Source organism: Pteropus vampyrus, unplaced genomic scaffold (genome assembly GCF_000151845.1).
Source record: "Pteropus vampyrus isolate Shadow unplaced genomic scaffold, Pvam_2.0 Scaffold141, whole genome shotgun sequence".
Lineage (NCBI taxonomy): Eukaryota > Metazoa > Chordata > Mammalia > Chiroptera > Pteropodidae > Pteropus > Pteropus vampyrus.
Genome location: NW_011888922.1, coordinates 2,754,099 through 2,775,888, shown reverse-complemented (window position 1 = coordinate 2,775,888; position 21,790 = coordinate 2,754,099). Strand labels below are relative to the sequence as shown.

General features: G+C 54.6%; 1 protein-coding gene across 1 annotated transcript in view; it reads left to right on the top strand.

Moving 5' to 3' along the window:
• Positions 1-21,790, top strand: part of MYO7A (myosin VIIA) — a 72,544-nt gene that overhangs the window by 24,196 nt on the left and 26,558 nt on the right. Inside the window, exons 7-21 of the mRNA XM_023535554.1 lie at positions 393-535; positions 1,540-1,750; positions 2,295-2,430; positions 5,124-5,230; positions 11,035-11,172; positions 12,521-12,679; positions 13,130-13,222; positions 15,296-15,390; positions 16,564-16,648; positions 17,226-17,444; positions 17,866-17,973; positions 18,799-19,008; positions 19,403-19,606; positions 19,856-20,032; positions 20,486-20,575. Coding sequence (XP_023391322.1) covers positions 393-535; positions 1,540-1,750; positions 2,295-2,430; positions 5,124-5,230; positions 11,035-11,172; positions 12,521-12,679; positions 13,130-13,222; positions 15,296-15,390; positions 16,564-16,648; positions 17,226-17,444; positions 17,866-17,973; positions 18,799-19,008; positions 19,403-19,606; positions 19,856-20,032; positions 20,486-20,575 — 2,175 coding nt within the window. The remainder of the gene's footprint in view (positions 1-392; positions 536-1,539; positions 1,751-2,294; positions 2,431-5,123; positions 5,231-11,034; positions 11,173-12,520; positions 12,680-13,129; positions 13,223-15,295; positions 15,391-16,563; positions 16,649-17,225; positions 17,445-17,865; positions 17,974-18,798; positions 19,009-19,402; positions 19,607-19,855; positions 20,033-20,485; positions 20,576-21,790) is intronic.

Sequence of the window (21,790 nt, the reverse complement as noted above, 5' to 3'; positions counted from 1 at the left end):
CCAAGTCCTGCCCGTTTCCACAGTCACATGTTTGCTGTCCATTGAGCCCCTTCCTGCCCCAGGCCCTGTGCTGGGCTCTGGGACCCTCAAGATATTCAGAACCGATGGGGAGACAGAGGTGGGTGGAGAGATGGGAGCCCAAAGGAGGGCTCCTTTCCAAACTACCAGGTTGGGGAAGGTTTCTTGGCAGATATTTGAAAAGTAACCAGGAATTGTTCAAGCAGAAAAGGGTGCTCCAGGCAGAGGGAACAGCTTGAGTTAAGGCTTGGGGGTTTCAGACAGCATGCTGTTCCACAGAAGGGGCAAGGCCGCAAAGGGCCCAGGAGCCTGGCCTGTCTCCCTGGGAGGGTGCAGCTGGGCCCAGTGGCTGACGAGCCTGCCCCGCCTCTCAGGGGATCTATGGGCGGCTCTTTGTCTGGATTGTGGACAAGATCAATGCTGCGATTTACAAGCCCCCCTCCCAGGAAGTGAAGAACTCTCGCCGCTCCATCGGCCTCCTGGACATCTTCGGGTTTGAGAACTTTGCCGTCAACAGGTACCACATGGGGCTCTGCCCCGTGGGAATTTTCTTCCACAGCATGGGTATAAGAAATGTCACATCTCCCTCTTTAAACTACATTTAGTTGGCACCAAACACACTCTGCCAGGCTGTTAGAAAATTTGACTCCAGTCATCCTTGTGGGCCTTCTCCCCTTCCTTCCTATTTCGTCCAGTCCCCAGGGTCAGCTGAGGCCAGCTGGGGGCGGTGGGAGGCTGTTATACCATCACGGACATTCCAGGCTCCACTTCTGATCTGTCCAGTGTCCAAGCTGCAAGGTGCCTTGAAGCAGGTGAGGCCAGGTGTGAACTGAGCTTGAGATAGGGGTCTTGGCCATGCTTGGTGTCCCGCACTCTTTGGGGCCATGTGAGGAGTAGATGAGACAGATGGAGCAGACCCAGGTGGATCCTGGGGCGGGAGGCAGCTGGCCCTGCTCCATTTCCTAGCGGCAGGACCCCTGGCAAAATAATTGAAATTATTTTGAATATACAGAATGTCACCTGGGAGAGCATTGAGTCGGTGGCTCAAAGACATCAGCCATCAAGGCTCTGATTCCAGCTGTTGTCCTCCACCTTCCCAGGTTCTGCTGACACTTAGATCTCTCTTTATGTCCACCTCCCAGCCTCTTGGCTCTTCCCTTCCCAGGTGCTCCACCAGGGGACTGGGGCCCACCTGCCAGCATTCCCCACAGGGCCTTGTCACGCAGGGGAAAAGGGTCCTGAACTGGGGGTCCTGAGCCCAAGCCCTAGCCTTAAATCTCCCTCTGGCTCACTGATTGACCTTGGGTAAGTGCTTTGCCCTCTCTGGTCCTCTTCTGCACATTGGGGGAGTTGCGCCTGACAATCCCACCCCGCCTCAGAGCTTAAAGAGTCCACTATGAGAACAATTGCCCAAGGGCACACTGCACATGCAGGCAGAGCTGGACCCCTGAGTGGTGGAGCAAGGCCTGAGCGACACCCCACTTGTCCCATGTCCCCTGCCCCCCAACCCCACCCCCGCAGCTTCGAGCAGCTCTGCATCAACTTCGCCAACGAGCACCTGCAGCAGTTCTTCGTGCGGCACGTGTTCAAGCTGGAGCAGGAGGAGTATGACCTGGAGACCATCGACTGGCTGCACATCGAGTTCACCGACAACCAGGATGCCCTGGACATGATTGCCAACAAGCCCATGAACATCATCTCCCTCATCGATGAGGAGAGCAAGTTCCCCAAGGTGGGCCTGCGGCGGGGAGGGATCTTCCACTGCTGCCCACTGGCCAGAGACACACAACTCCCCTCTACACGGAGCCTCAGCTTTCCTCATCTGCAAAATGGGACTGACACCTGCCTCTCAGGGTGGCTCTGGGGCCAATTCAAGTGCACTCATCTGACATTTGAGAATCATCTACAGTCCACTGGGTCCTGGACCAAACAGTGAAGCTCTAAGCACGCAGCTGGCCCTGATTAGGCGCTCCAGACAAGGAATATGGCTTGCAGTGGGGGAGGGGCTCCTCCCGTGATTTTACTCACGGGAACAGATTTTCTAAACAGGAATGTGCTATTGAGGTTGTGTCGTTCCACTTCATCCACTTAACGGATGGGAAATGGAGGCCCAGAGAGCTCCTGTGTGGGGTATAGAGGGAAAGTAAGCTCTCGAGAAAGAAAGAAGAGGGGGTGCAAAGACACAGGGCAGGACAGGCAATGGGGCCTGGCGGAGAGTGGGGAGAGTGGAGAATGGGGAGAGGGTGGGTTCGACAGCTACCCTGCCATTTCCACAGGGCACGGACACCACCATGTTGCATAAGTTGAACTCCCAGCACAAGCTCAACTCGAACTACATTCCTCCCAAGAACAACCACGAGACCCAGTTTGGGATCAACCACTTTGCCGGCGTCGTCTACTATGAGAGCCAAGGTACAGGCGGGCTGGCCGGGGCGGCTGTCTCCTAGTGGGCCTTCCTGCCCTTCCCCTTCTCCAGCCCAGGACAAAGACACCAGGAACATGGAGAGAGAAGGGGCTGTAGGAAATATTGGGCTCAGTGCTCTCCTTTTTTTTAGAGAGATTTTTAAAAATTGTAATGAAATATATAGTATAAAATTTACAGTTTTAACAATTTTTAAGTCTACAATTCAGTGGCATTCGGTAAAATCACAATATAGTACAACTGTCATCATTACCTATTTCCAGAGCCTGTTTATCGCCCCAAATAAAAGCTCTGTACCCATTAAACAACAACTCCTCACCATCCCCCACTCCCAGCCCTTGACCCTGTTGACTTCTAGTCTACTTTCTGTCTTTATGTATTTGACTATTTTAAGTACCTGGAATCATACAATATTTGTCCTTTTGTGTCCGAGTTATTTCACTTAGCACAAAGTCCTTGCGGTTCATTCATGTTGTAGCATGTGACAGGATTTCCTTCCTTTTCATGACTGATTAATATTCTATTATATATACATTTGTTGATGGACATTGGAGTTATCTCCACTTTTTTGCTGTTGTAAATAATGCTGCCACGAAAATGGGTATACGAGTATCTGTTTGAGTCTCTGCTTTCAATTCTTGTGTGTGAGCTTAATGCTCGGGAAACAGAGGCTCAGAAAGGGGGTTAACTGTCCTTACACAATATTGTCTATTGGGTGCAAAGCCAAGCCTAGAACCAGCTCAGTTACTCATCAAGACTCTTTCAGTGACAAGACCAAGAATGAGCTGTGAAGGAGATGCACTTCTTTCTTTCTGGAATATGTAACTGAGTTCATTTTTAAGCTAGAACTGAAGAAGGGAGTCAGAACACAGTCAAGTTTACCCCACTTGAAATTTTTATAGGGTCCGTCAAGAGCCTGCAGACTGCCCTTCCCAACCCACACCTCCCACCCTGGTGTAAAGGGCTGGCCTCAAACGGGCATCAGTTGTGGGATGTGTCTACATTGCTCTCCTGCCATTCAGTCTCAAAGGGTCCCACCCACAGTCCAAGCCAGTGAAATTCAAAATAAACAAGCAAAAAGCCATCAGGTTCATACTTCTTCGTTGAGTTGATCCAGAAGGCAGAGAGTGTTATCAGTGAGCTATGCTGCAAGAATAGGATCAGCCCTCTCTTAAAATATGGAGTGTGAGATCTGATCCCTCTGTTAGAAAGAAGGAAGCCAACATTAAGTTTGAAGGACTGTTGGGCAAACCAATGGGTCTGTTGTTTGGAGTAATAAAAAACTGTATCTTTCAGTTCAGTTCAACCAACATTCACTGACCATCTGTTCTATACAAAGCTTCACACTGTTGCTGGGATACAGAAATGAAAATGAGTAAACTCTACGTGCTTATAAAATTATAGAATGTTAGATCTGCAGGGAACATAAGGATCGTCTATTTTAATCGTTTTACAAACTAAAGCCTGAGAGGGAAACAACTTGCCTGGGGTCACTAATCATTTCTGAGTTGCTTTAAACAATTCTACTAGCATTTTCTGGTTCGAGAATACTGTCTTAAGCTAGCGTTTCATTTATGACATGGGTGGTGTTAGGTGATATGAAGAGAAGCAAGAGCTTATGGGTACTGTCATTCCCATCTGACCGATGAGGAAGCTGAAGCCCAGAGGGAACCTTCCCAAGGTCCCATGGTGAGTCTGTCATAGAGCTTTAATTAGAGCCCTACAAACAATTCTGTCCCAACACCAGAGCCCCCTCTCCCGCTTCTGAGCACCTCCTGCAGCTCTCTCCTCCTCAGACACTGGACAGGCAGCCCAGCAATGGGTGTCTGTGCCATCTACCAGCCAGGACAGCCTGAGTCCTGTGTGGGGAGGGTGCTGCTTCTCTGCAGTGTTCTTCCTCCCCAGGCATCCCCAGACCTTGGGCACCCCGTCTCCTGCCTCATCCTAGCAAGGGCCCCCATTAACCAGTTTCTGACTCCTCAGTCCCTAGGAAGTCCCTAGAAGCCTTCTCTGGGGTCTTTGTGGTACAGGGGAGCCTCCCTAGGCTGTGCTAGGGGTCCTGGGAGCTTGTCTTAACTCTGCTTGACTTGCTGTCTTAACTTGGTGTTAGCATGTCTGAACATTGCTTAACTCCTGAGAAGATAAATTCCTGCCTGTCTTGCATCTTCAGGAGGTGTGGTGAGCATCAGAGTTGCAAGGGCACTTTGTAAAACATAAGACATGGTCCAAATACAAGCTATTTTAACTGATTCCTTTACTGTTAGGTGGTACCAGATCAATATCTATTTTCTCCCATGTGACACACTTACTTACAAGGGTTTTTGACACCTTCGTTCAAAAGACTAAGGCTAGCACTGCAGGCACCGGGGTGTTTCAGTCAGGAAGGTGGTCCTGCTCCCTCCTGGAGACTGAGACCGCCTGCCCTCCTCTCTGACAGGGCCTGGAAGGGGAGGGCTGTGTGGTTGACAAGACAGAGTTCCAGTTTTGGCTCTGCCACTCACTTTCTCTGTGATCTGGAGCAAAACACTGACATTACCAGGCCTCAATGTCCTCACTGTAATATGGATGTGGTTGAACTAGATGAATTTTGAAGCTCCTCCTGGGCATTGAGGAGGATTTGGGGAGGGGCTGAGTCTTGTCTGCCAGAGCTGGTGAGGTGTGACCGCCTTTTGCCACTGCCCAGGCTTCCTGGAGAAGAACCGAGATACCCTCCATGGAGACATCATCCAGCTGGTCCACTCCTCCAAGAACAAGTTCATCAAGCAGATCTTCCAGGCTGACGTCGCAATGGTAACGTCAGGGCTGGGCTTCCGTGGGCAGGAAGGGCCCCCCAAAGCCTGGCTAGTGTCTAGCACCCCCTTTCTCCCTTGTCCAATAGCTTCAGCTGAGCCCCTCCGGTTACAGTGCTTTGCTGTAGTTCCAGGAGGGCCCTTGAGGGGTCTCTAAGACTCTCCCATCTGGTCCTCTTGTACTGATGAGGGGGTGCAGGTGGGGTGCAAGGCCCAGAGAAGGGTCACGTGAGAGGCTACAGATTAGAGCCTAATCAGGACTCAGTTTACTGTGGGGGTCCCCTCTCCCCGCTGCCTGGACCCCTAGTGCTAGCAGGGAGCCCAGATGAAGGGAGCACATCCAGCCCCGAGGACATGGATGAGTGTGGGTGTTCAGAGAAATGGCACAAAAGGTGTATTTGTGTCAGTCCTGGACCCCATAATACAGGGGATGGAGAATTTCCTGCCGTCTACATTTCCTTCCCCTAGGGTAGTAGTCCGGTGGATTTTTTCTTCAGGAATGTGTCGTATGCCTTTTTATTTCATATTTTCCTCTTGTCCCATGGCTTCCTGAAGGATGTACAGAAGGGCTCACGGGGAGGGGCAGAGCTGCTGCCCCCTCAGGGCCCATCCTGGTGCCCTTGCTTCCCCTGGCCCCCAGGAGCCCTGACATCTGCCCCTGTGGGTTTTGCCCTGTTTTCTGACCCACCACGTTCTCCTTGCTCCCCTCCCCCCATCTCGCCTTGCACTGTGGTTCCTGTTGTAGTTTCTCTGTGGTTATTCATCGGGCACTCTCCGCCAGTCAGCAGCTTCTGCTAAGGTAAAAGACCCAGACCCCACCCGGGGCCAGAGGATGGTGGGAGAGGCCTCAGTGGCCCCTGGGGCTGGGCTGTTTCCTTGGCCCCAGTGGCACTGAGGCTTGGGAAAAGGGCCGGCATTTTCTTTTTTTCTTTTTGGAGTGTGTTTTTTGTGGAGTGGTTTGTGAAGTGGTTTTGCTTTTTGAGTTGTGTGTACTGCAGGCATCTCAGTTTCTTAAAGGAGGAAACTGAGTGTTAGAAAAAGAGGCAAGACTTGCTCAGCTACCCTGTGAGTCAGGGAGGAGCTGGGATGGAGCCCGTGTCTCCCAAGGCCTCTCTCGAATTGAGTCTCTTTGACTCAGCCAGGCTCTGCTAAGTGTGTCCACAACTTGGTCAGATCCTCTGATAATCCTGTGGAACAGGAGGGGCAGGTGGTATTTTCTGCATTTTGCAAGTGGGGGACCGAAGCTCAGAAATGGCGTGTGATTCACCCCAAGTCTCGGCATCCTGGGGAGCTGACAGTGAAAGTCATCGTCCTCAGACCTCCTTAAGTCCTAGAACAGCATCCCTGATGTGTCCTGACCACCACCTTCAAGCTGTGGCTCCCAAGGCACTTTCCCTTTGCCTCCCTTTTCTCTTCTCAACCCTCAATTTCCTCTCTGCCTAATACTGATGTCCTCCACATTTAGTCTTAATGCGGAGTCCTTCTTCCTTCCTACACATCTGGCATCCCCTGCTACCCAGTGCCTCGCAGAATTCTGAGACAATTCACGAAAGCCATAGCAGCAAAGCAGGGCGCTTGTCTGGACGGTGGCCTCTGTCCTTCCCCGTGGATTTGCCCTGGTATCCCACTCCCAAGGCCAACGCTGTGGCCCATGTGGCTGATGGGGTGAATGTAGAGCCACTGACAGAGAACCTGAAGCACCAGCACCCAGCAGCCCCGACCATGAACCCTTCTAGCGCAGGGTCACAGCACCGATGAGACAGGTGTGGTCTGGGCCCACTCTCTTCTCTCCTCCTCTAGTCCCCGGCCCACTCCCTGCCAGGCCCACCCATTCCTCCTGGTCTTTGACGGTCCTGGGAGACCATCGAACCCTGTCTTCTCCTTCCTTCTCTCCTCTCGTTCCAAAGCATCTAGAAGCATCTGGAGACCTCCCCATGAAGTTTCCTGCTCTAAGGCTCCTTCTCCTGGACCCTGGGACTAGAATCTACTTGCTGAGGCACCATGGAGAGGTTCAAGCATAAGACCCTGAGGTCTCTAGAAATGATCCACTCCTGAGGGAGTTTCTAGAGCACAGAATTATTAGATACAGTGGTGACAAATTTGACACCAATTACATCTACTCTTTTGGGCCAGGCTGTGAGCTCTGCACTTACATTTCATACCTGATTCACTCCCCACAGTGACCCTGTGAGTAATTACTGTTGCCCCCATGTTATAGCCGAAGAAGCTGGGGCCCAGAGAGGCCGAGGCGCTTGCTCGAGGCCATCCAGCTTTTGTGACACGCAGGGATTTGATCCAGGTCTGTCTCAGGGAAGTGCTGGGACTTGTCCAAGGTCACCTTCAAGTGAAGGCTAAAGTGAGACTTTTCAAGACCCCTGCTCTTTTTCACTGTACCATGCTGTCTCTGATGTCTCTGTAAGCGTCACCCTTGGGGGAAAAATGCTCTGTAACTGCTGGAAACATGATAGCTCTGTTGAAGGGACATAGAAGTCAACTTGGTGAAGTGTGAAGTCACAGTTTATTCGATACAGTTTACCAGCTGCAATGCTTTCCTCAGGGTGGAAGCCTAGATGCCTCGGGCCAGTGATCCGAATTCACGTCCTGTGTAGGCTCCTAAGCCCTGAATTCCCATCCCTCCACTCTGTGTCTGCCTCCCCAGGGCACCCTGGGCAGCCTCACCCCAGCCATTGCTGCTGGAGGGATCAGCCAAGCATGAAGACCGTAGTTCTTCCAAGGCATTGAGGGCCCCCCACCCCCATTAATGTCTAATTCTAGTCACATGTCCCCGGGGCTCTGAGTCCACAGGATCTTTGTTCACTCTTTGTGCGGGTGGCTTTTCTTGCCTGTTACTTCCCAGCCCTGTTCACATCATGCTCACGGCCCCTCAGATCCCCTCCATGGAGTCATTTAACATTGACTTTTGGACTTTTTCCTTACTTCCTCCTGTCCCCCATCCCCAAATATCTTCAGTTTACTCTGGAAAACAAGGAATATCAGAAAGGACCACTTATCTCTTCAATGAAATAAAGCCGAATCAGGAACCCAGGTGGCGAGGGAAGTGAGAACAGACCCTACAGCTGCATAGCCCCACTTACTCATTCATTCAGTCACAAATACTTACTGAGTGCCCATTGTATGCCAGACATTGTCCTACTTCGGGGGAACATAGTAGCAGTAAACGAAACAAAAAATCTCTGTCCGCATGAAACTTACATTCTAGCAGCAGGGGAAATAATTAATAAGTAAATAAATATGTAAAATATATAATATGTCCGGTGGTGGTATATGATATGGAGAAAAATTATGGAGTGGGGAATGCTGGTGGAAGCTTTGCAATTTTGAGTAGGGGGATCAGGAAAGGCCATACTGAAATGCTGATAAGGAGGTGAAGAAACCAGCCACGTGCATTCCGGAGGGAAAGCGTTGCAGGGAGACGAAACAGCAAGTGCAAAGCTCTAAGGTGCTTCTTAAGCCCAAAGCCTGCCTGGTGCGTTGTAGGAAGAGCAGCAGGTGGTGGAGAGACTAGCAGTCAGGGAGGCCAGATCCTGTGGGACTTGTTGGTCCTTATGAGGACCTTGGTGTTCATGCTGAGCAAATGGGGGAGGTATTGGAGGCTTTTGAGCAGGGGCAGACGTGACCAGGTTTGTGTTTTAACAGCCTCACTCAGGCTGTTGTGTCGACAGCGGAGTGGAGGGTGGTGTGGAGTGTGGGAGACAGAAGGAGGGCGATCAGTTTGGAGGTTACTACAATCATCCGAGAGCTGTCCGAGAGCCATGCTGGCGGCTTGGACCAGGGTGATGGTGAAGGAGGTAAGAAGAAGGAGTCGGGCCCCGGGTCCACTTTGGAGGGGGAGCCAAGAAAATTTGCCGACATATTGGATGTGAGAGAAGCGGGCAATTCCTAGATTTTTGGCCTGAGCAATTGGAAGGTGGACAATTCCTGGGAGCTCATGGACACTTGGAACGAGTTCAGTACCTCCTCAGTTCAGCAGTGTGGTTGACTGTTACTGTGCCAGGCCCTGGGCACAGCAGTAAGCAAGGCAGACCCGCCTGTCCTCACAGGACTCACTGCCCAGCAGGGAAGGCAGAAAGTGGTTCCAGTGCGATCAAAACCAAAGAAGAGTGTGTGTTGTGTGTGTGCGAGTGGGCTCTGTGTGTGCTGTGTGTATTATATGTATGTGTGTGGTGTGTGTTGTATAAGTTGTGTGCTATGTGTGTTGTATGTGTGCGCTGTGTGTATGTTGTGTCTTGTTGTGTTGTGTTTGTGCGTGCCGTGTAGGTATGAATGTACTGTGTCCATGCAGGTGTGCTCTGTATGTGCTTTGTGTCATATATGTGTGTGCGCTATGTGTGAGTTGTGTGCTGTGCGTGTCTGTGTGTGTTGTGTGTATGAGTGTGTGTCTGTGCTGTGTGTGTGCTGAAGGCAGGGGCTCTAATGCAGGCTGGGCACAGCCCAACCTGAGCAGCTCCCCCTCTAAGTCTGGGTCACCCAGTGCTACTGCTGGGTTGGGTTCGAGGGCAGCCGTGGGGGCCACAGACCTGATAGTCACCCTACTCCAATACAAATACTCCCAGTTTCCCTTGGCAAACCCTAGTCATGTTCCAAATACAGCTAAAGTGGAGAACACGGCAAATTTCAGAATATCAAGTGTTTGCTGTTTTGACAGGTTCCATTTCAGTCTGGGGGCATATCGTCTATGCGTTAAACGCCTCTGCCTCCCCAGCATACCTCACACGTCTATATCTGAACCCCTGGTTTTTGGTGCTATAGAGGATCAGATAAAATTATGTCTAATTTAAAGTATTAATTCTTACAATGATAATCAAATTCATTCATAAGCAATCCTCACCCAAATGAAATCTCCAGGAAAACAATAACATCAAAATGCTTTGGAATCAAATGTAGTCTCTATGTCTAGTTTCTCGGTATCAGTCTGAGATAATCTGCTTCCCGTTTGTTTGCTGCTCAGGTTCCCCCCGGCCCCACCACAACATGCCCCTCATTTCTCAGTATTCAGAGAGGGGACCCCCACCAGGGTAGGGAGGTGCAGGGGTCGCTGGCCTACTCTCCCAGAGACAGGCTGATGGAGCACTGAGCCTTGGGCCTTGGGGCCAAGGAGTGGGGGCCAGCCGCATGCCTTCCTAGGAGGCTGACTGGGGCCTGCCCCACCCTGCCTGCTGCTGACCAGCTGATCCCACAGGGAAGGGAGGGCACAGGCAGCACCCTCCCCGTCTACATCCCAGGTTCCCAAGTTGCTGTTTACATACTCTGGGCCCACCTTATCACAGCCCTGTCAGCTAGATAGATGACACTATTCCCACCTAGGAAAGGGAGGCTCAGTGCTGTTTAGTGACCTGCCCAAGATCACATAGCTAGGAGGTGGCAAGGCCAGGATTGGGATTTAGGTCTGTCTAACCCGTCTCTAGGGACAACCCCAGTGCCTTGAGGAGACCAAGTTCGGCCACTTGTTTATTCCTGGAAAGGGAGGATGGAGACTCAGAGAGGAGCTGTGCCTTTCCCAGAGCCTTCTAGCACACAGGGTGGAACCCAGAGCTCTCCGACCCCCCACGCATGCTCCTCCTGGCTCAGGTCCCAGGAGGCTCCCCAGAGGGTTTACAGCTGGGGCCCAAGCTCCAAGCCCAAACCAGGAGAGTCACAGGATAACCCCAATTGCTGGGCCAGCCTGCTTCCCTGGGCAGTTCTCCCTTAGTCCCTGAGCCCACTGACCTCCCCTCCAGCTTCCCTTCCGGGAATGCTGGAGGGGCGCAGGTCAGCCCCTCCCATCTCTGTGGTCCGTCCCCCCAGGGCGCCGAGACCAGGAAGCGCTCGCCCACACTCAGCAGCCAGTTCAAGCGGTCACTGGAGCTGCTGATGCGCACACTGGGTGCCTGCCAGCCCTTCTTTGTGCGCTGTATCAAGCCCAACGAGTTCAAGAAGCCCATGGTAAGTGGCCCCGGCCAGGGGGCCAGGCCAGGACCAGCCTGGGGTGATGGAGGGGCTGGGCCATGGGGCGCAGGGTAGTTGATAGCCCACACATTTGAGATATGGGACTGGAGGCTCAGGGCGGCTAAGGGGCTTGAGGCTGCAGAGCAGGACTCTGTGCTGCCTCTTGCTGGGCTTCCTCTCCTTCCAGGGTTCAGGAGAGTGTTGTTTACCACAAGGCTCTTTCCAGAGACCTGGGGGGAAGCTGGGGCCTGGGGGTCTGGGGAGGGACGGAAGTCAGGAGGCCAGTGCTGGGCCAGGGAAAGTGCCCGGAGGGAGAGGAAACAGGTGGCGGAAGCCAGCCCTGCCCCCTGCCTGGAAACATTCCCCAGAGTGGGCTGGCCAGTGCCCCTGGGGCTCGGGACCAGGTCTGCAGGGGTGTGAGGGTCACAGAGGGCTCCAGCAAGCTCTCCAGCTAATGCAGGAGGTCCTGGGAGACGGAGGCCAGGGCCCTGCCAAGGCAGTGGGTACCATGTCTCCCACTTTCAGATGCGCTAGAACCTTCTCCGGGTCCAGACCGCAGCATCTGTGGCCTGGACCTTGGCAGCAGGACATCCTTACTACTATCCTGCCTTTCCATCTCTGTCCTCCCTGTCCAGAACCCCTTCTGATCACAGTGAGAGACAAGAGACTTAGACACAAATTGAACTGATTGCTCCCTGCTACCTCCCTAGCCTGTCCCCTGAGGACCTTCCCAGCCCCTCCAGGAACCCCGAGTGGCCCTGCCCTGCTGCCATCACAAAAATGACTTTGTGCCAATTAGAAAAATGTGTCTCTTTCTTAAGGCACTTTACTGTCAGTGGCCAGAAAGTTATCTGAATAATTACAAATGCATAATGGCTGTAACATGAAAGGTGCCCCCTGGGGTTGTGCGAGGCATCGACCACCTATACAACCGTAATCTCGGGGTGAAGTAGCCTCCTCAGTCCCTGTAAAGTCCCCCAACATGTCCTGCACGTTCAGGCTTCCACGCTTTTGCACATACTCTCCCCCACAACCCCGGGTGCCCTCTCTCCTGTCAGGGTTAGAGTAAAGACCACCTCCTCCATGAAGCCCTCTCCAGATGTGCCAAGGGGAATTAAACCTTCTCTTCTCTGTGCCCCCAAAGCACCAGCTCACCGTGTGTAAGAGTCTCTGCTGTTGTGTGGGTTCGAACTGCAGATCCAGGTCTAGTCCTGCCTTTGCTCCTTCCTCATCTGCCATGTGGCCCTGGCCTCTCTCGGGCTTTACCTGGGACTAGGAAATTCAGAGCAGGGATGACCTCCCAGCAGGAGCCTCCAGTGCTGACACTCAGCTCTGTGCCCTGCAGCTGTTCGACCGGCACTTGTGTGTGCGCCAGCTGAGGTACTCCGGGATGATGGAGACCATCCGAATCCGCCGAGCCGGCTACCCCATCCGCTACAGCTTTGTGGAGTTCGTGGAGCGGTACCGAGTACTGCTGCCCGGTGTGAAGCCGGCCTACAAGCAGGTACAGAGCCGGGGCCTCGATGGCAGGAGGGAGGGTCCTAGCTCTGAGCCGGGCAAGGGCCCCAGTTTTCTCACTGGCATAGTGTGTTAGGCATGACATCGGCTCAGCCGCCTCCGGTGTGGCTGCGAAAACTGAGGGTCAGGCAGTGGAGTGCATCTGAAGGCTCCAGTGGCCATGCTTGGTGGGCGTGGACATCACACATGTGGTGTAATGGACGAGACCAGGGCTGCTGAGTGGGCCCCAGATGTTAGATATGGAAGAGGGTTTTGCAGTCATGCTGCAGAGCTAAGGAGAAAAGTGAGGATCAGAGCAGGCAGGACCTGGTCGGGGGTCACACAGCGAGTCGGGGCAGAGCTGGAGCAAGAGCCCTGCCTCCCAGCCTCGGGAGGAACACTCAGGTGGCCTGACACTGGCCGGGCAGCCCATTCCCTTATTCACTCCTTCCCCCAGGATGACCTTCGGGGGACGTGCCAGCGCATGGCTGAGGCTGTGCTGGGCACCCACGATGACTGGCAGATCGGCAAAACCAAGATCTTTCTGAAGGTGAGACAGCCTCTCTGACTCTGGTGGCCTTGGGGTCTGCAACCTCCCCATCGTGGCAGCTCTAGAGAAGCCGCAGCATCAGATGGGGTCAGTGCTGGGCCTTTGGATCCTCTTGTCCTGTAGCCTGTGATAGGAGGAGCAGGTGGAGAATGAGGCCTCCATGGTGGGGGAGCCATCTGTGACCTGAGGGTGGGGTCAGAGCACTGACGGTGGGTGAGAAAACAGAAGACCAAGGCCGGCTCACCAGGAAGGCCTATATTCAATCCTGACCCTGGGGCTGTCTTCCCTGGGACTTTGTGCAGGTCACCGGCCCTTTCTGGGCATCGTTTCCCCATCTGTAAACTGGAATGTGCCTGAAAGGGGTGGGCTCTTGAGTGAATCTTTAGGTCTCCTCCTGTGGTTTCCTGCCAGGCAGGGTTCACCAGGGGCTGTGGTGGGACTCTAGTGTTCCCCGACCTGTTCCTGCCCTCCCTGAGCACAAACTTCGAGTTCTCTGGCTCCCCGCTGGCAGCCTGGGCAGGACATTGGAGCCTGGCAGGGCTGGGAGCAGGAAACTGGGTCACGGGGAGTCCCGGCCTTAGAGCAGAGCTTGCTGGGGTTTGATGGCAGGGCAGCTGCAGCAGACAGTGTATGCTCCCAGCATGCCGGCTTCCTCATTTCCATTTCCGATGTACTAGATTTCTGGCTGTCCTGGGTGACAGGGCAGGGCTCCTTCTTCTGGTACTGGGTGGGGTCCAGGCAGTGCAGGACATCTGGGCGGAGGGAAGGGAGGAGCCAGCCGTGAGCTGGAGGGAGCCCTGAGGTCCAGTCTAACTCCTTTCTGGCTGCGGGGCCCTGGGCTAGTCCCTCCATCTCCCTGAGCCTTCATTTCCTTATTGGAAAAATGTGTCCACTGTTCCCTGCCTCTGTGTCTCATAACTGGCCAGACCCTGGTATGGGCTTTTTGTCCATGATCTCATTTAGCTGTCACGGCAGCCCAGTGAGGTAGCATTGTTAAGCCCATTTCAGGGGCTCAGGGAGGAGCGGCGAGTCGTCCAAGTTCAGGTGCTGGGCTACGAGCCTGGGTTGGTCTGATGCCCAGCCCGTGTGGATTAAGGGAGAGGAGGCGTGCAGCATGACGGCTCCCAGTGCCAGATGGTGCTGAGGGCCATATTGACCCATCCTCACCTCTCTGGGCTTTTCAGAAATGGGCAGTGGTTTCCAGAGCCTCAGGGTCTACTTTCGTTCATTCATTCACTCGGAAAGGCTTGGCTGAGCAGCTCCTCTGTGCCGAGCCCTGCCCACAAGAGTGTGGTCTGTGATTATCTGGAGGATGTGGCACCCCCATGAGACTCAGCTTCCCCAGGGCAGGGTCCAGTCTGCCTGGTTCCCTGTGGCTCCACTCCAGCACCTCACCCAGTGCTGGCAGTGGAGACATTCGATTCATATGTACCAAATGATGAAGTTTTGTCTAACTGGAGAGAGAGTTGGGGCTCAGATGAGGAGGAGAGAGGCCTGGAGAAGTCAGCAGGGCCTGGATCATGGAGGGCCTGAGTGCTGGGGTAGTGGGGCGGGCGGGGGGAGGGGGAGACCAGGCTTGACCTTGGGAACCATAGGGCATCACTGTAAGGCCATCATTGGATTTGTTTTAGGAAGGTCGCTCCTTAGGGAGGGCTGGGTGGGAGCGACAGAGGCCAGGAGACTGATTAGGAGGCTGCTGCCAAGATCCTGGAGGGATATGACGGTGGCCTGGCGCAGGTCAGGGGCTGATGTGACAGAGACATCTGGAAAAGCAGGGACTCGCAAGGAAGGCCACAAGAATGAAGCGAGTGTGTGCGCCTGCTGTGCTGTCAGACCCCACCCAGTCAAATTAGGCTCCTCCTGCTCCGTCTGTCTCACCCAGGCCTCTGGGAAACAGCCATCATCACCTCTCTATGTACTTATGGCTGTGGGGCCAGAGCAGGGCTGGGAGCCCGTGGGGCCCAGTTAAGCCTTGGGGCTGAAGTCCTAGTGACAGAAAGGAGAGCCCACCTGGTAGCCTCGGCTGGGGACTGGAGACCGTGGTGGGCGCGGCTCAGGAGCTCTGCCCCCCAGGACCGCCACGACACGCTGCTCGAGATGGAGCGGGACAAGGCCATCACCGACAGAGTCGTTCTCCTCCAGAAGGTCATCCGGGGGTTCAAAGACAGGTACGTGTGGGAAAGGCTCTGCCCCACCTCAGCCCACACACAGGTGCATGTGCATATGCTTGGCTCTCCTCTGCTCCTCCTGCGTGAACACTAAGAATAAGCACACACACCCCTGCATCCACATGGATGAACACAAAGACACAAGATTTGCACACACTCATCAGTGTTGTGTATGCCCAGTAATACAGTATGCTCACCTGTATACACACACACGCGCGCGCGCATGTTGCGTGGCTACATGGGGCACGCACATGTGGACACTCTGTGGTCTCAGATTCCTAATGAAACTTCTCAAAGAGGAAATTCGAGATTTTATAAATTACAAAGTGTATCCCACATTCAATGTAGGAGACGTGTGTACAGCTGTGACAATTCACAAATGGTCAGGACTGACTCTGGATTGTGATTCCAGCCCCACAAAAATCTCAGAGCCTTTTCCTTTTGCATCTCATCTGGTCATGCCCTCCCTCTTTCCATCCATCCATCCATCCATCCATCCACCCACCTACCTGTCTGTTTATCTGTCTGTCTGTCCATTTATCATCCTCTCCCAGAGGTGCTCTTTTATGCATCTAGGTATTGACTTGCTGGCTCACTCACACACTAATGTATTCAATTTTTGCTCTTCCTATATTTATGTCTACATTCAGCAGATACCTGCTGTTTGATGTGTGGTGTCTTTGTCCTCCATCAGGTAGTAGGTGACTGTCAACCTGTAGAAGCTGCTTGGTGTGTGCAGGGGAACACTACTGCACTCACTTAGAGTCAGTCAGACGATGCGGGTTCTAGTCTCAACCACACTGAGCCTCAGTTATTTATCTATAAAAGGGGGAAGTTAGTAATAAGTCATGTTCATAGTGTTCAAAGCTTTTAATTTTTATATTACATTATTTACTTATTATTCATACATTTATTCATTTAATAAATAATGGAAAGCCTCCCTGTCGGGCTCATGTGACAAGCCTGTGAGGCAGGCGGGGCAGGCATCATTCTACCCACTTTACAGATGAGGAAGTTGAGGCACAGAGTGGTAATGACCCAGGTCATGTATCCGGGAGACACGCAGCAGGGACTACCCCAGCTCTCCTGATTCCAAACCCCGCCTGCACCCTGGGTGTCTCTGGGTGCCGAGGCTCTGCTCTGGGGGGCTCCTGCATCATGCTGCTGTTTCAGGTCTAACTTTCTGAAGCTGAAGAATGCCGCCACCCTGATCCAGAGGCACTGGCGGGGCTACAACTGCAGGAGGAACTACGAGCTGGTGAGCCTCCCCAAGGGGGCTGCTCCTGGCCCCTCAAGGCCTTTGAACCTGGCCCCACTGCCATAGCAGCAAGACCGTACCTGTGTTTGGGGACTGGGTGGCCTCCTGCCACTGCCCCGGCCTCCCCCTACCATTCCTCCAGCCCAAAGTCCAAGTCCAGTTCTTTCAGCTTTTCCCATCTGGTCAGCAATGTTTGGGCTTTTCTTCTGGAATGTTTTGTTGGTGTGAGCACTGGATCATTAGAGACTTCAGAAGGGGCCGGGAGCAGGTGTGTTCCATGGACCTTGGTGGAGCAGCTGGGCTGTAGCCTGGACTTAGGGCTGGGGTGGTGCACAGGAAGGAGACCGGCTCCCGGTCTGAGGACAGGGTCCCTCAGGAGCCCCTCTCAGAGGAAGCCAAGGCTGCTCCCTGGGGAACTTGTGAGAGGAGGTGGAGCTTACCTCTGGGGAGCCCTAGTATGAGGGAGATAGAACTGTGCCTTCGGGGCAAGCCAGTCGGGGAGTGGGCCCAGTGTAGTGACGCTGCCGCGGGCAGGGTGGGTCCGGAGCGAGGCTCTGAGGGGGCTGCATCCTTGCAGATGAGGCTGGGATTCCTGCGGCTCCAGGCCCTGCACCGCTCCCGGAAGCTGCACCTGCAGTACCGCCTGGCCCGAGGGCGTATCATCGAGTTCCAGGCCCGCTGCCGTGCCTACCTGGTGCGCAAGGCCTTCCGCCACCGCCTCTGGGCCGTGCTCACCGTGCAGGCCTACGCCCGGGGCATGATCGCCCGCAGGCTGCACCGGCGCCTCAGGGCTGAGGTGAGAGGTCTTAAGTCCACAGCATCCTCCATCCCCAGCCCCATGAGGGGTGTGCCCTCTGAGGGCTGCTGCTGCTCCAGAGGACAAATCACCCGCACTTGCTGGCTGAGGCCTACAGAGGGGACCTAGGGCTGTGCCTCTTCTGAGGAATGACAAAACTGGGGCCAGACCCCTCATTTCCACCTTGGCTGGGGACCCCAGTCACTCTCGTGAATCTTTGGGAGGCTGAGATGAACCTGGTTTGGTTTTGGGATCAGTGTTGTCCCCAGGCCACTGTGTAACCTGTAGAATTTCTCAGATGCCTCTGTTTCCCTATAATTATTGGGCAGAGTTGCTCCTGGTCCCAGAGCTCAGGATAGGGCCGGGTAGAGGTGGCGGGAAGCACGGGGCTTGGTGCCCACCTGGCTGCCTCTTCCCTCAGTACCGGCGGCGCCTGGAGGCTGAGAAAATGCGGCTGGCGGAAGAGGAGAAGCTCCGGAAAGAGATGAGTGCCAAGAAGGCCAAGGAGGAAGCTGAACGCAAGCATCAGGTGAGCCGGGAATGCCCCAGCCCTCCGATGTCCATTCACTGGTTCAGCAGCCTCCACCTAACACTGGCTGTCCATCCTCTGTCCGGGCAACCTCCTTTCCTTTGTGCACTGGGTGCCTGGTCCTGGGCCAGGACAAAGGACAGAGGGCTGTGGATCCAGAGTGAGAGTGTCCATGCCTGCAGGAGCACCTTTTCTATCTGGAGACAACACGTGAGCCAGGGTGAGAGGACCCAGTATGGAGCCACCAGCCACATGTGGCTACTGAGTACTCGAAATGACAAAGGGATCTAAGTGTGAAATACGTGCTAGATTTTGAAGGCAGTAAGAAAAAAAGGGGTACAAAATACCTCAGTACTTTTTAAAAAAAAGATTAATTACATGTTGAGATAATATTTTGGAAATACTGGGCTAAAATATATTATTAAAATTGATCTCACCTATTTTTTTTCACTATTTTAAGTGTAGCCACTATATACATGGGCTCATCTTATGTTTCCATTGGACAGTGATGGTCTGAAGCTGGATTTCTGGTTGGGTGGTTCCTTCCAGCTGGGAAGACATGAGCAGGCTTCCTGGAGGAGGTGTTCCAGCTGAGCCCTGAAGGGCAGGCAGCATTTCTGTCTGTGCATCTGTCTGCAGTGGGCTCTGAGGGCTGAGTGGGGCATGGCCCAAGGTGGGGAGGCCTGAGGCTCAGTCCTTCCCAGCAGTAAGGAGGCGCAGGGGGAGCTTGGGACTGCAGCCTGGTTGTTGCGGGGACTCTCATGGGCTCCCCAGAGAGGGCTTGCTCCCTGAGGCTGTCTCCTCTGCATCACCCCTACCTTCCAGGAGCGCCTGGCCCAGCTGGCTCGTGAGGATGCGGAGCGGGAGCTGAAGGAGAAGGAGGAGGCTCGGCGGAAGAAGGAGCTGCTGGAGCAGATGGAGAGAGCCCGCCACGAGCCCATCAATCACTCGGATATGGTGGACAAGATGTTTGGCTTCCTGGGGACTTCGGGTGGCCTACCAGGCCAGGAGGGCCAGGCACCCAGTGGCTTTGAGGTACCGGTCTGAGGACAGGGACTGATGATAGACCCCAGTGTGATGGCCCTCCATTCTCTTGTGCCCCTTTGCATTAAAGTCCACCTGGTCCACCCTGAGTAAAGGGCAGCAGTGATGACCTGGGCCAGGGCCTGCAGGTGCCAGGCCCTTTCCCGCCAACAGCCTGTCACGTGACCGTAGGCCCATCAATCACTGTCCTTCTCCAGGGCCACTCACGAACTCTAATTAGTTGGTATATTGAGGACCTACCATGGGCCAGGCGCTGTCTGGGTAGCGAACAGAATGAACACAGCTCACCCTTGTGGAGGGAGAGCTGCCCCACACCACAGGGGTGGGTGGCCACAGCCCAGCTCGAATCTGCCCCCATGGCAGGGAACCCCTCTCATCTCCTCAGGACCTGGAGCGCGGGCGGAGGGAGATGGTGGAGGAGGACCTGGACGCAGCCCTGCCCCTGCCTGATGAGGACGAGGAGGACCTCTCTGAGTACAAATTCGCCAAGTTCGCTGCCACCTACTTCCAGGGCACGACCACGCATACTTACACCCGGCGGCCGCTCAAGCAGCCGCTGCTGTACCACGACGACGAGGGCGACCAGCTGGTGAGGGCTGGGGCTGTGTGGACGGTGTAGGTGCCGAGGTGGCGGGTCCCTGGTGGGCAGGTGCGGCGCTGACCTGACCCGGCCCTGGCCTAGGGCCAGGCCACGTGGGCAAGATCCCAAGGAACACCCGGAGCACTGGCACAGCACCCTCCCGCAGGCCTCTCCGGTCCTCTCCCGAACCCGAGCTTACTCTGCCGGCTTTAGCTGTGTCCTGTGCTCAGGCTTTGACTCACGCGGCTCTGCCCCCAGGCGGCCCTGGCGGTCTGGATCACCATCCTCCGATTCATGGGGGACCTCCCCGAGCCCAAGTACCACACGGCCATGAGTGATGGCAGTGAGAAGATCCCTGTGATGACCAAGATTTACGAGACCCTGGGCAAGAAGACGTACAAGAGGGAGCTGCAGGCCCTGCAGGGCGAGGGCGAGGTGAGACCCAGGTGCCTCCGGCCAGCGTCCCTCCCAGGCCAGAGGGCAGGGCTGCTCCACACCCCAGCTTCAGGGTCCTCAGAAGAAGGAGTGTCAAATTTGCCTCTGCCTCACCTCCCTGGCCCCCACTCTCTTCTGTCTACTTGTGGGAACAAATGTCTGAGTGTTTCATAAAGTGCTGACCCCAAGCGAGTGAAGCCACATGGCAGAGCAGACGGGCTTTGCAGTCAGAGCCTGTGCCAGCATTGACTTTCCTGAGTCTCAGTCTTCCCTTCTGTCATTTGGCTGGTGGAGGTAGCAGTGAGGGATGAGGGGCGGGGGTGGCAAGTGGGGTTTACCTCCTAAACATTAGCGTGGAGGTGAGACACCCCTCCAGCCTTTGCCCCATTGTCAACTGCTCTTGTCATTACTTCGGGCCCAATCTGTTGACCCTGAACCCCTTTGGCCCTTTAGGCCCAGCTCCCTGAAGGACAGAAGAAGAGCAGCGTAAGGCACAAGCTGGTGCACTTGACCCTGAAGAAGAAATCAAAACTGACAGAGGAGGTTAGAGCAGACCCTGAGCTGCCTTAGGTGGCCCAGGCTGGGACGAGGATGGTCTTGGGACCCACGGGGATGGGAGCAGGAGTCAACATCACCTGTCTGCAGGCCTCTGGGATGGCTGGCAGCAGGACAGCATAGGGAGTGATCAGGGGCCAGGTCAGGGCGGGCTTCTCAGAGCAGGGGACCCGAGAGCTGGGGAAGACTGGACTGGCAGATGGTGAGAGGGAGGGCATCTTCTGCCAGGGCATGGACCCATTGCATTTGATCGAAGGACATTTTTATGGGATGAGTGCCACACTCTTGGTTTGCTTGAACTCATTGGTTTAGTCACCTTACCTTTTCTGAGCACTGTCTCTGTGCCCCATGATTGTCCAGGCTGGGAAGGCAGACAGACAGAAACCAAGGCATTTACAGCACAGGGGCTGGCTCCCCATACTCTGCATTTGCACACACCAGTCTCTCTGCCTAAAATTCTTCCTTTCTCTTCTCTGCCTGGGTGTCACCTCCAGGAAGCCTCTTAGGACCCTACAAGCCTCTACAGCCATCAGGCTTCACCTTGGGGCTTCCACAGCCTACTTTGCCTTTGCCCCTATCTTGTTTTCCATCTGAAAACCCTCCCGCACCCCTCCCTGAGGCATCTGCAGGGGCATGCTACCTTTTCTTACCCTCTCACTCACTCCACATTTCTGGGCAGGGCGCAGGGCTGGCATTGTGGGCTGTGTGGGACCAGAGAGGAGAAACGCATCTGTAGGAACCGAGGCTGGGGGCTGTTCACATGGAGGCTGGGGCACTGGTGATGGGTGGTGGTGACTGGGGAGCACTCTGGGTGTCAGAATTGTGTGTGTGTGGACCTACTCTGGAGAAATAGGGGTCCCGCCAGGAGTTGGAGGAGCAGGCTTTGTCCTGGCTGAAAGGGCTTTCCTGGGGTAGAGGATGAGGGTGTGGTGTCAGGGAGCTTTATCCCCAGAAGTGGGTGCCGTCAGGCCAATGCTCCCGGCTCTGTGGGTTGGTCATTGATCCAATGTATGTTCTGCACAGGGTGGGGTATGACAGGACGGGGGGTATGACAGTAGTGGGAGCCAGCTCTTTTGGCCACTCTCAGGATTCTGCTCTCTGGGGAAGTGGGCAGACTCAGGCATGAGTCAGGGCCCCTCACTTCACCCAGCCCAGCTTAAGCCATGTCCCTTCCCTGTGGCCCAGGTGACCAAGAGACTGCAC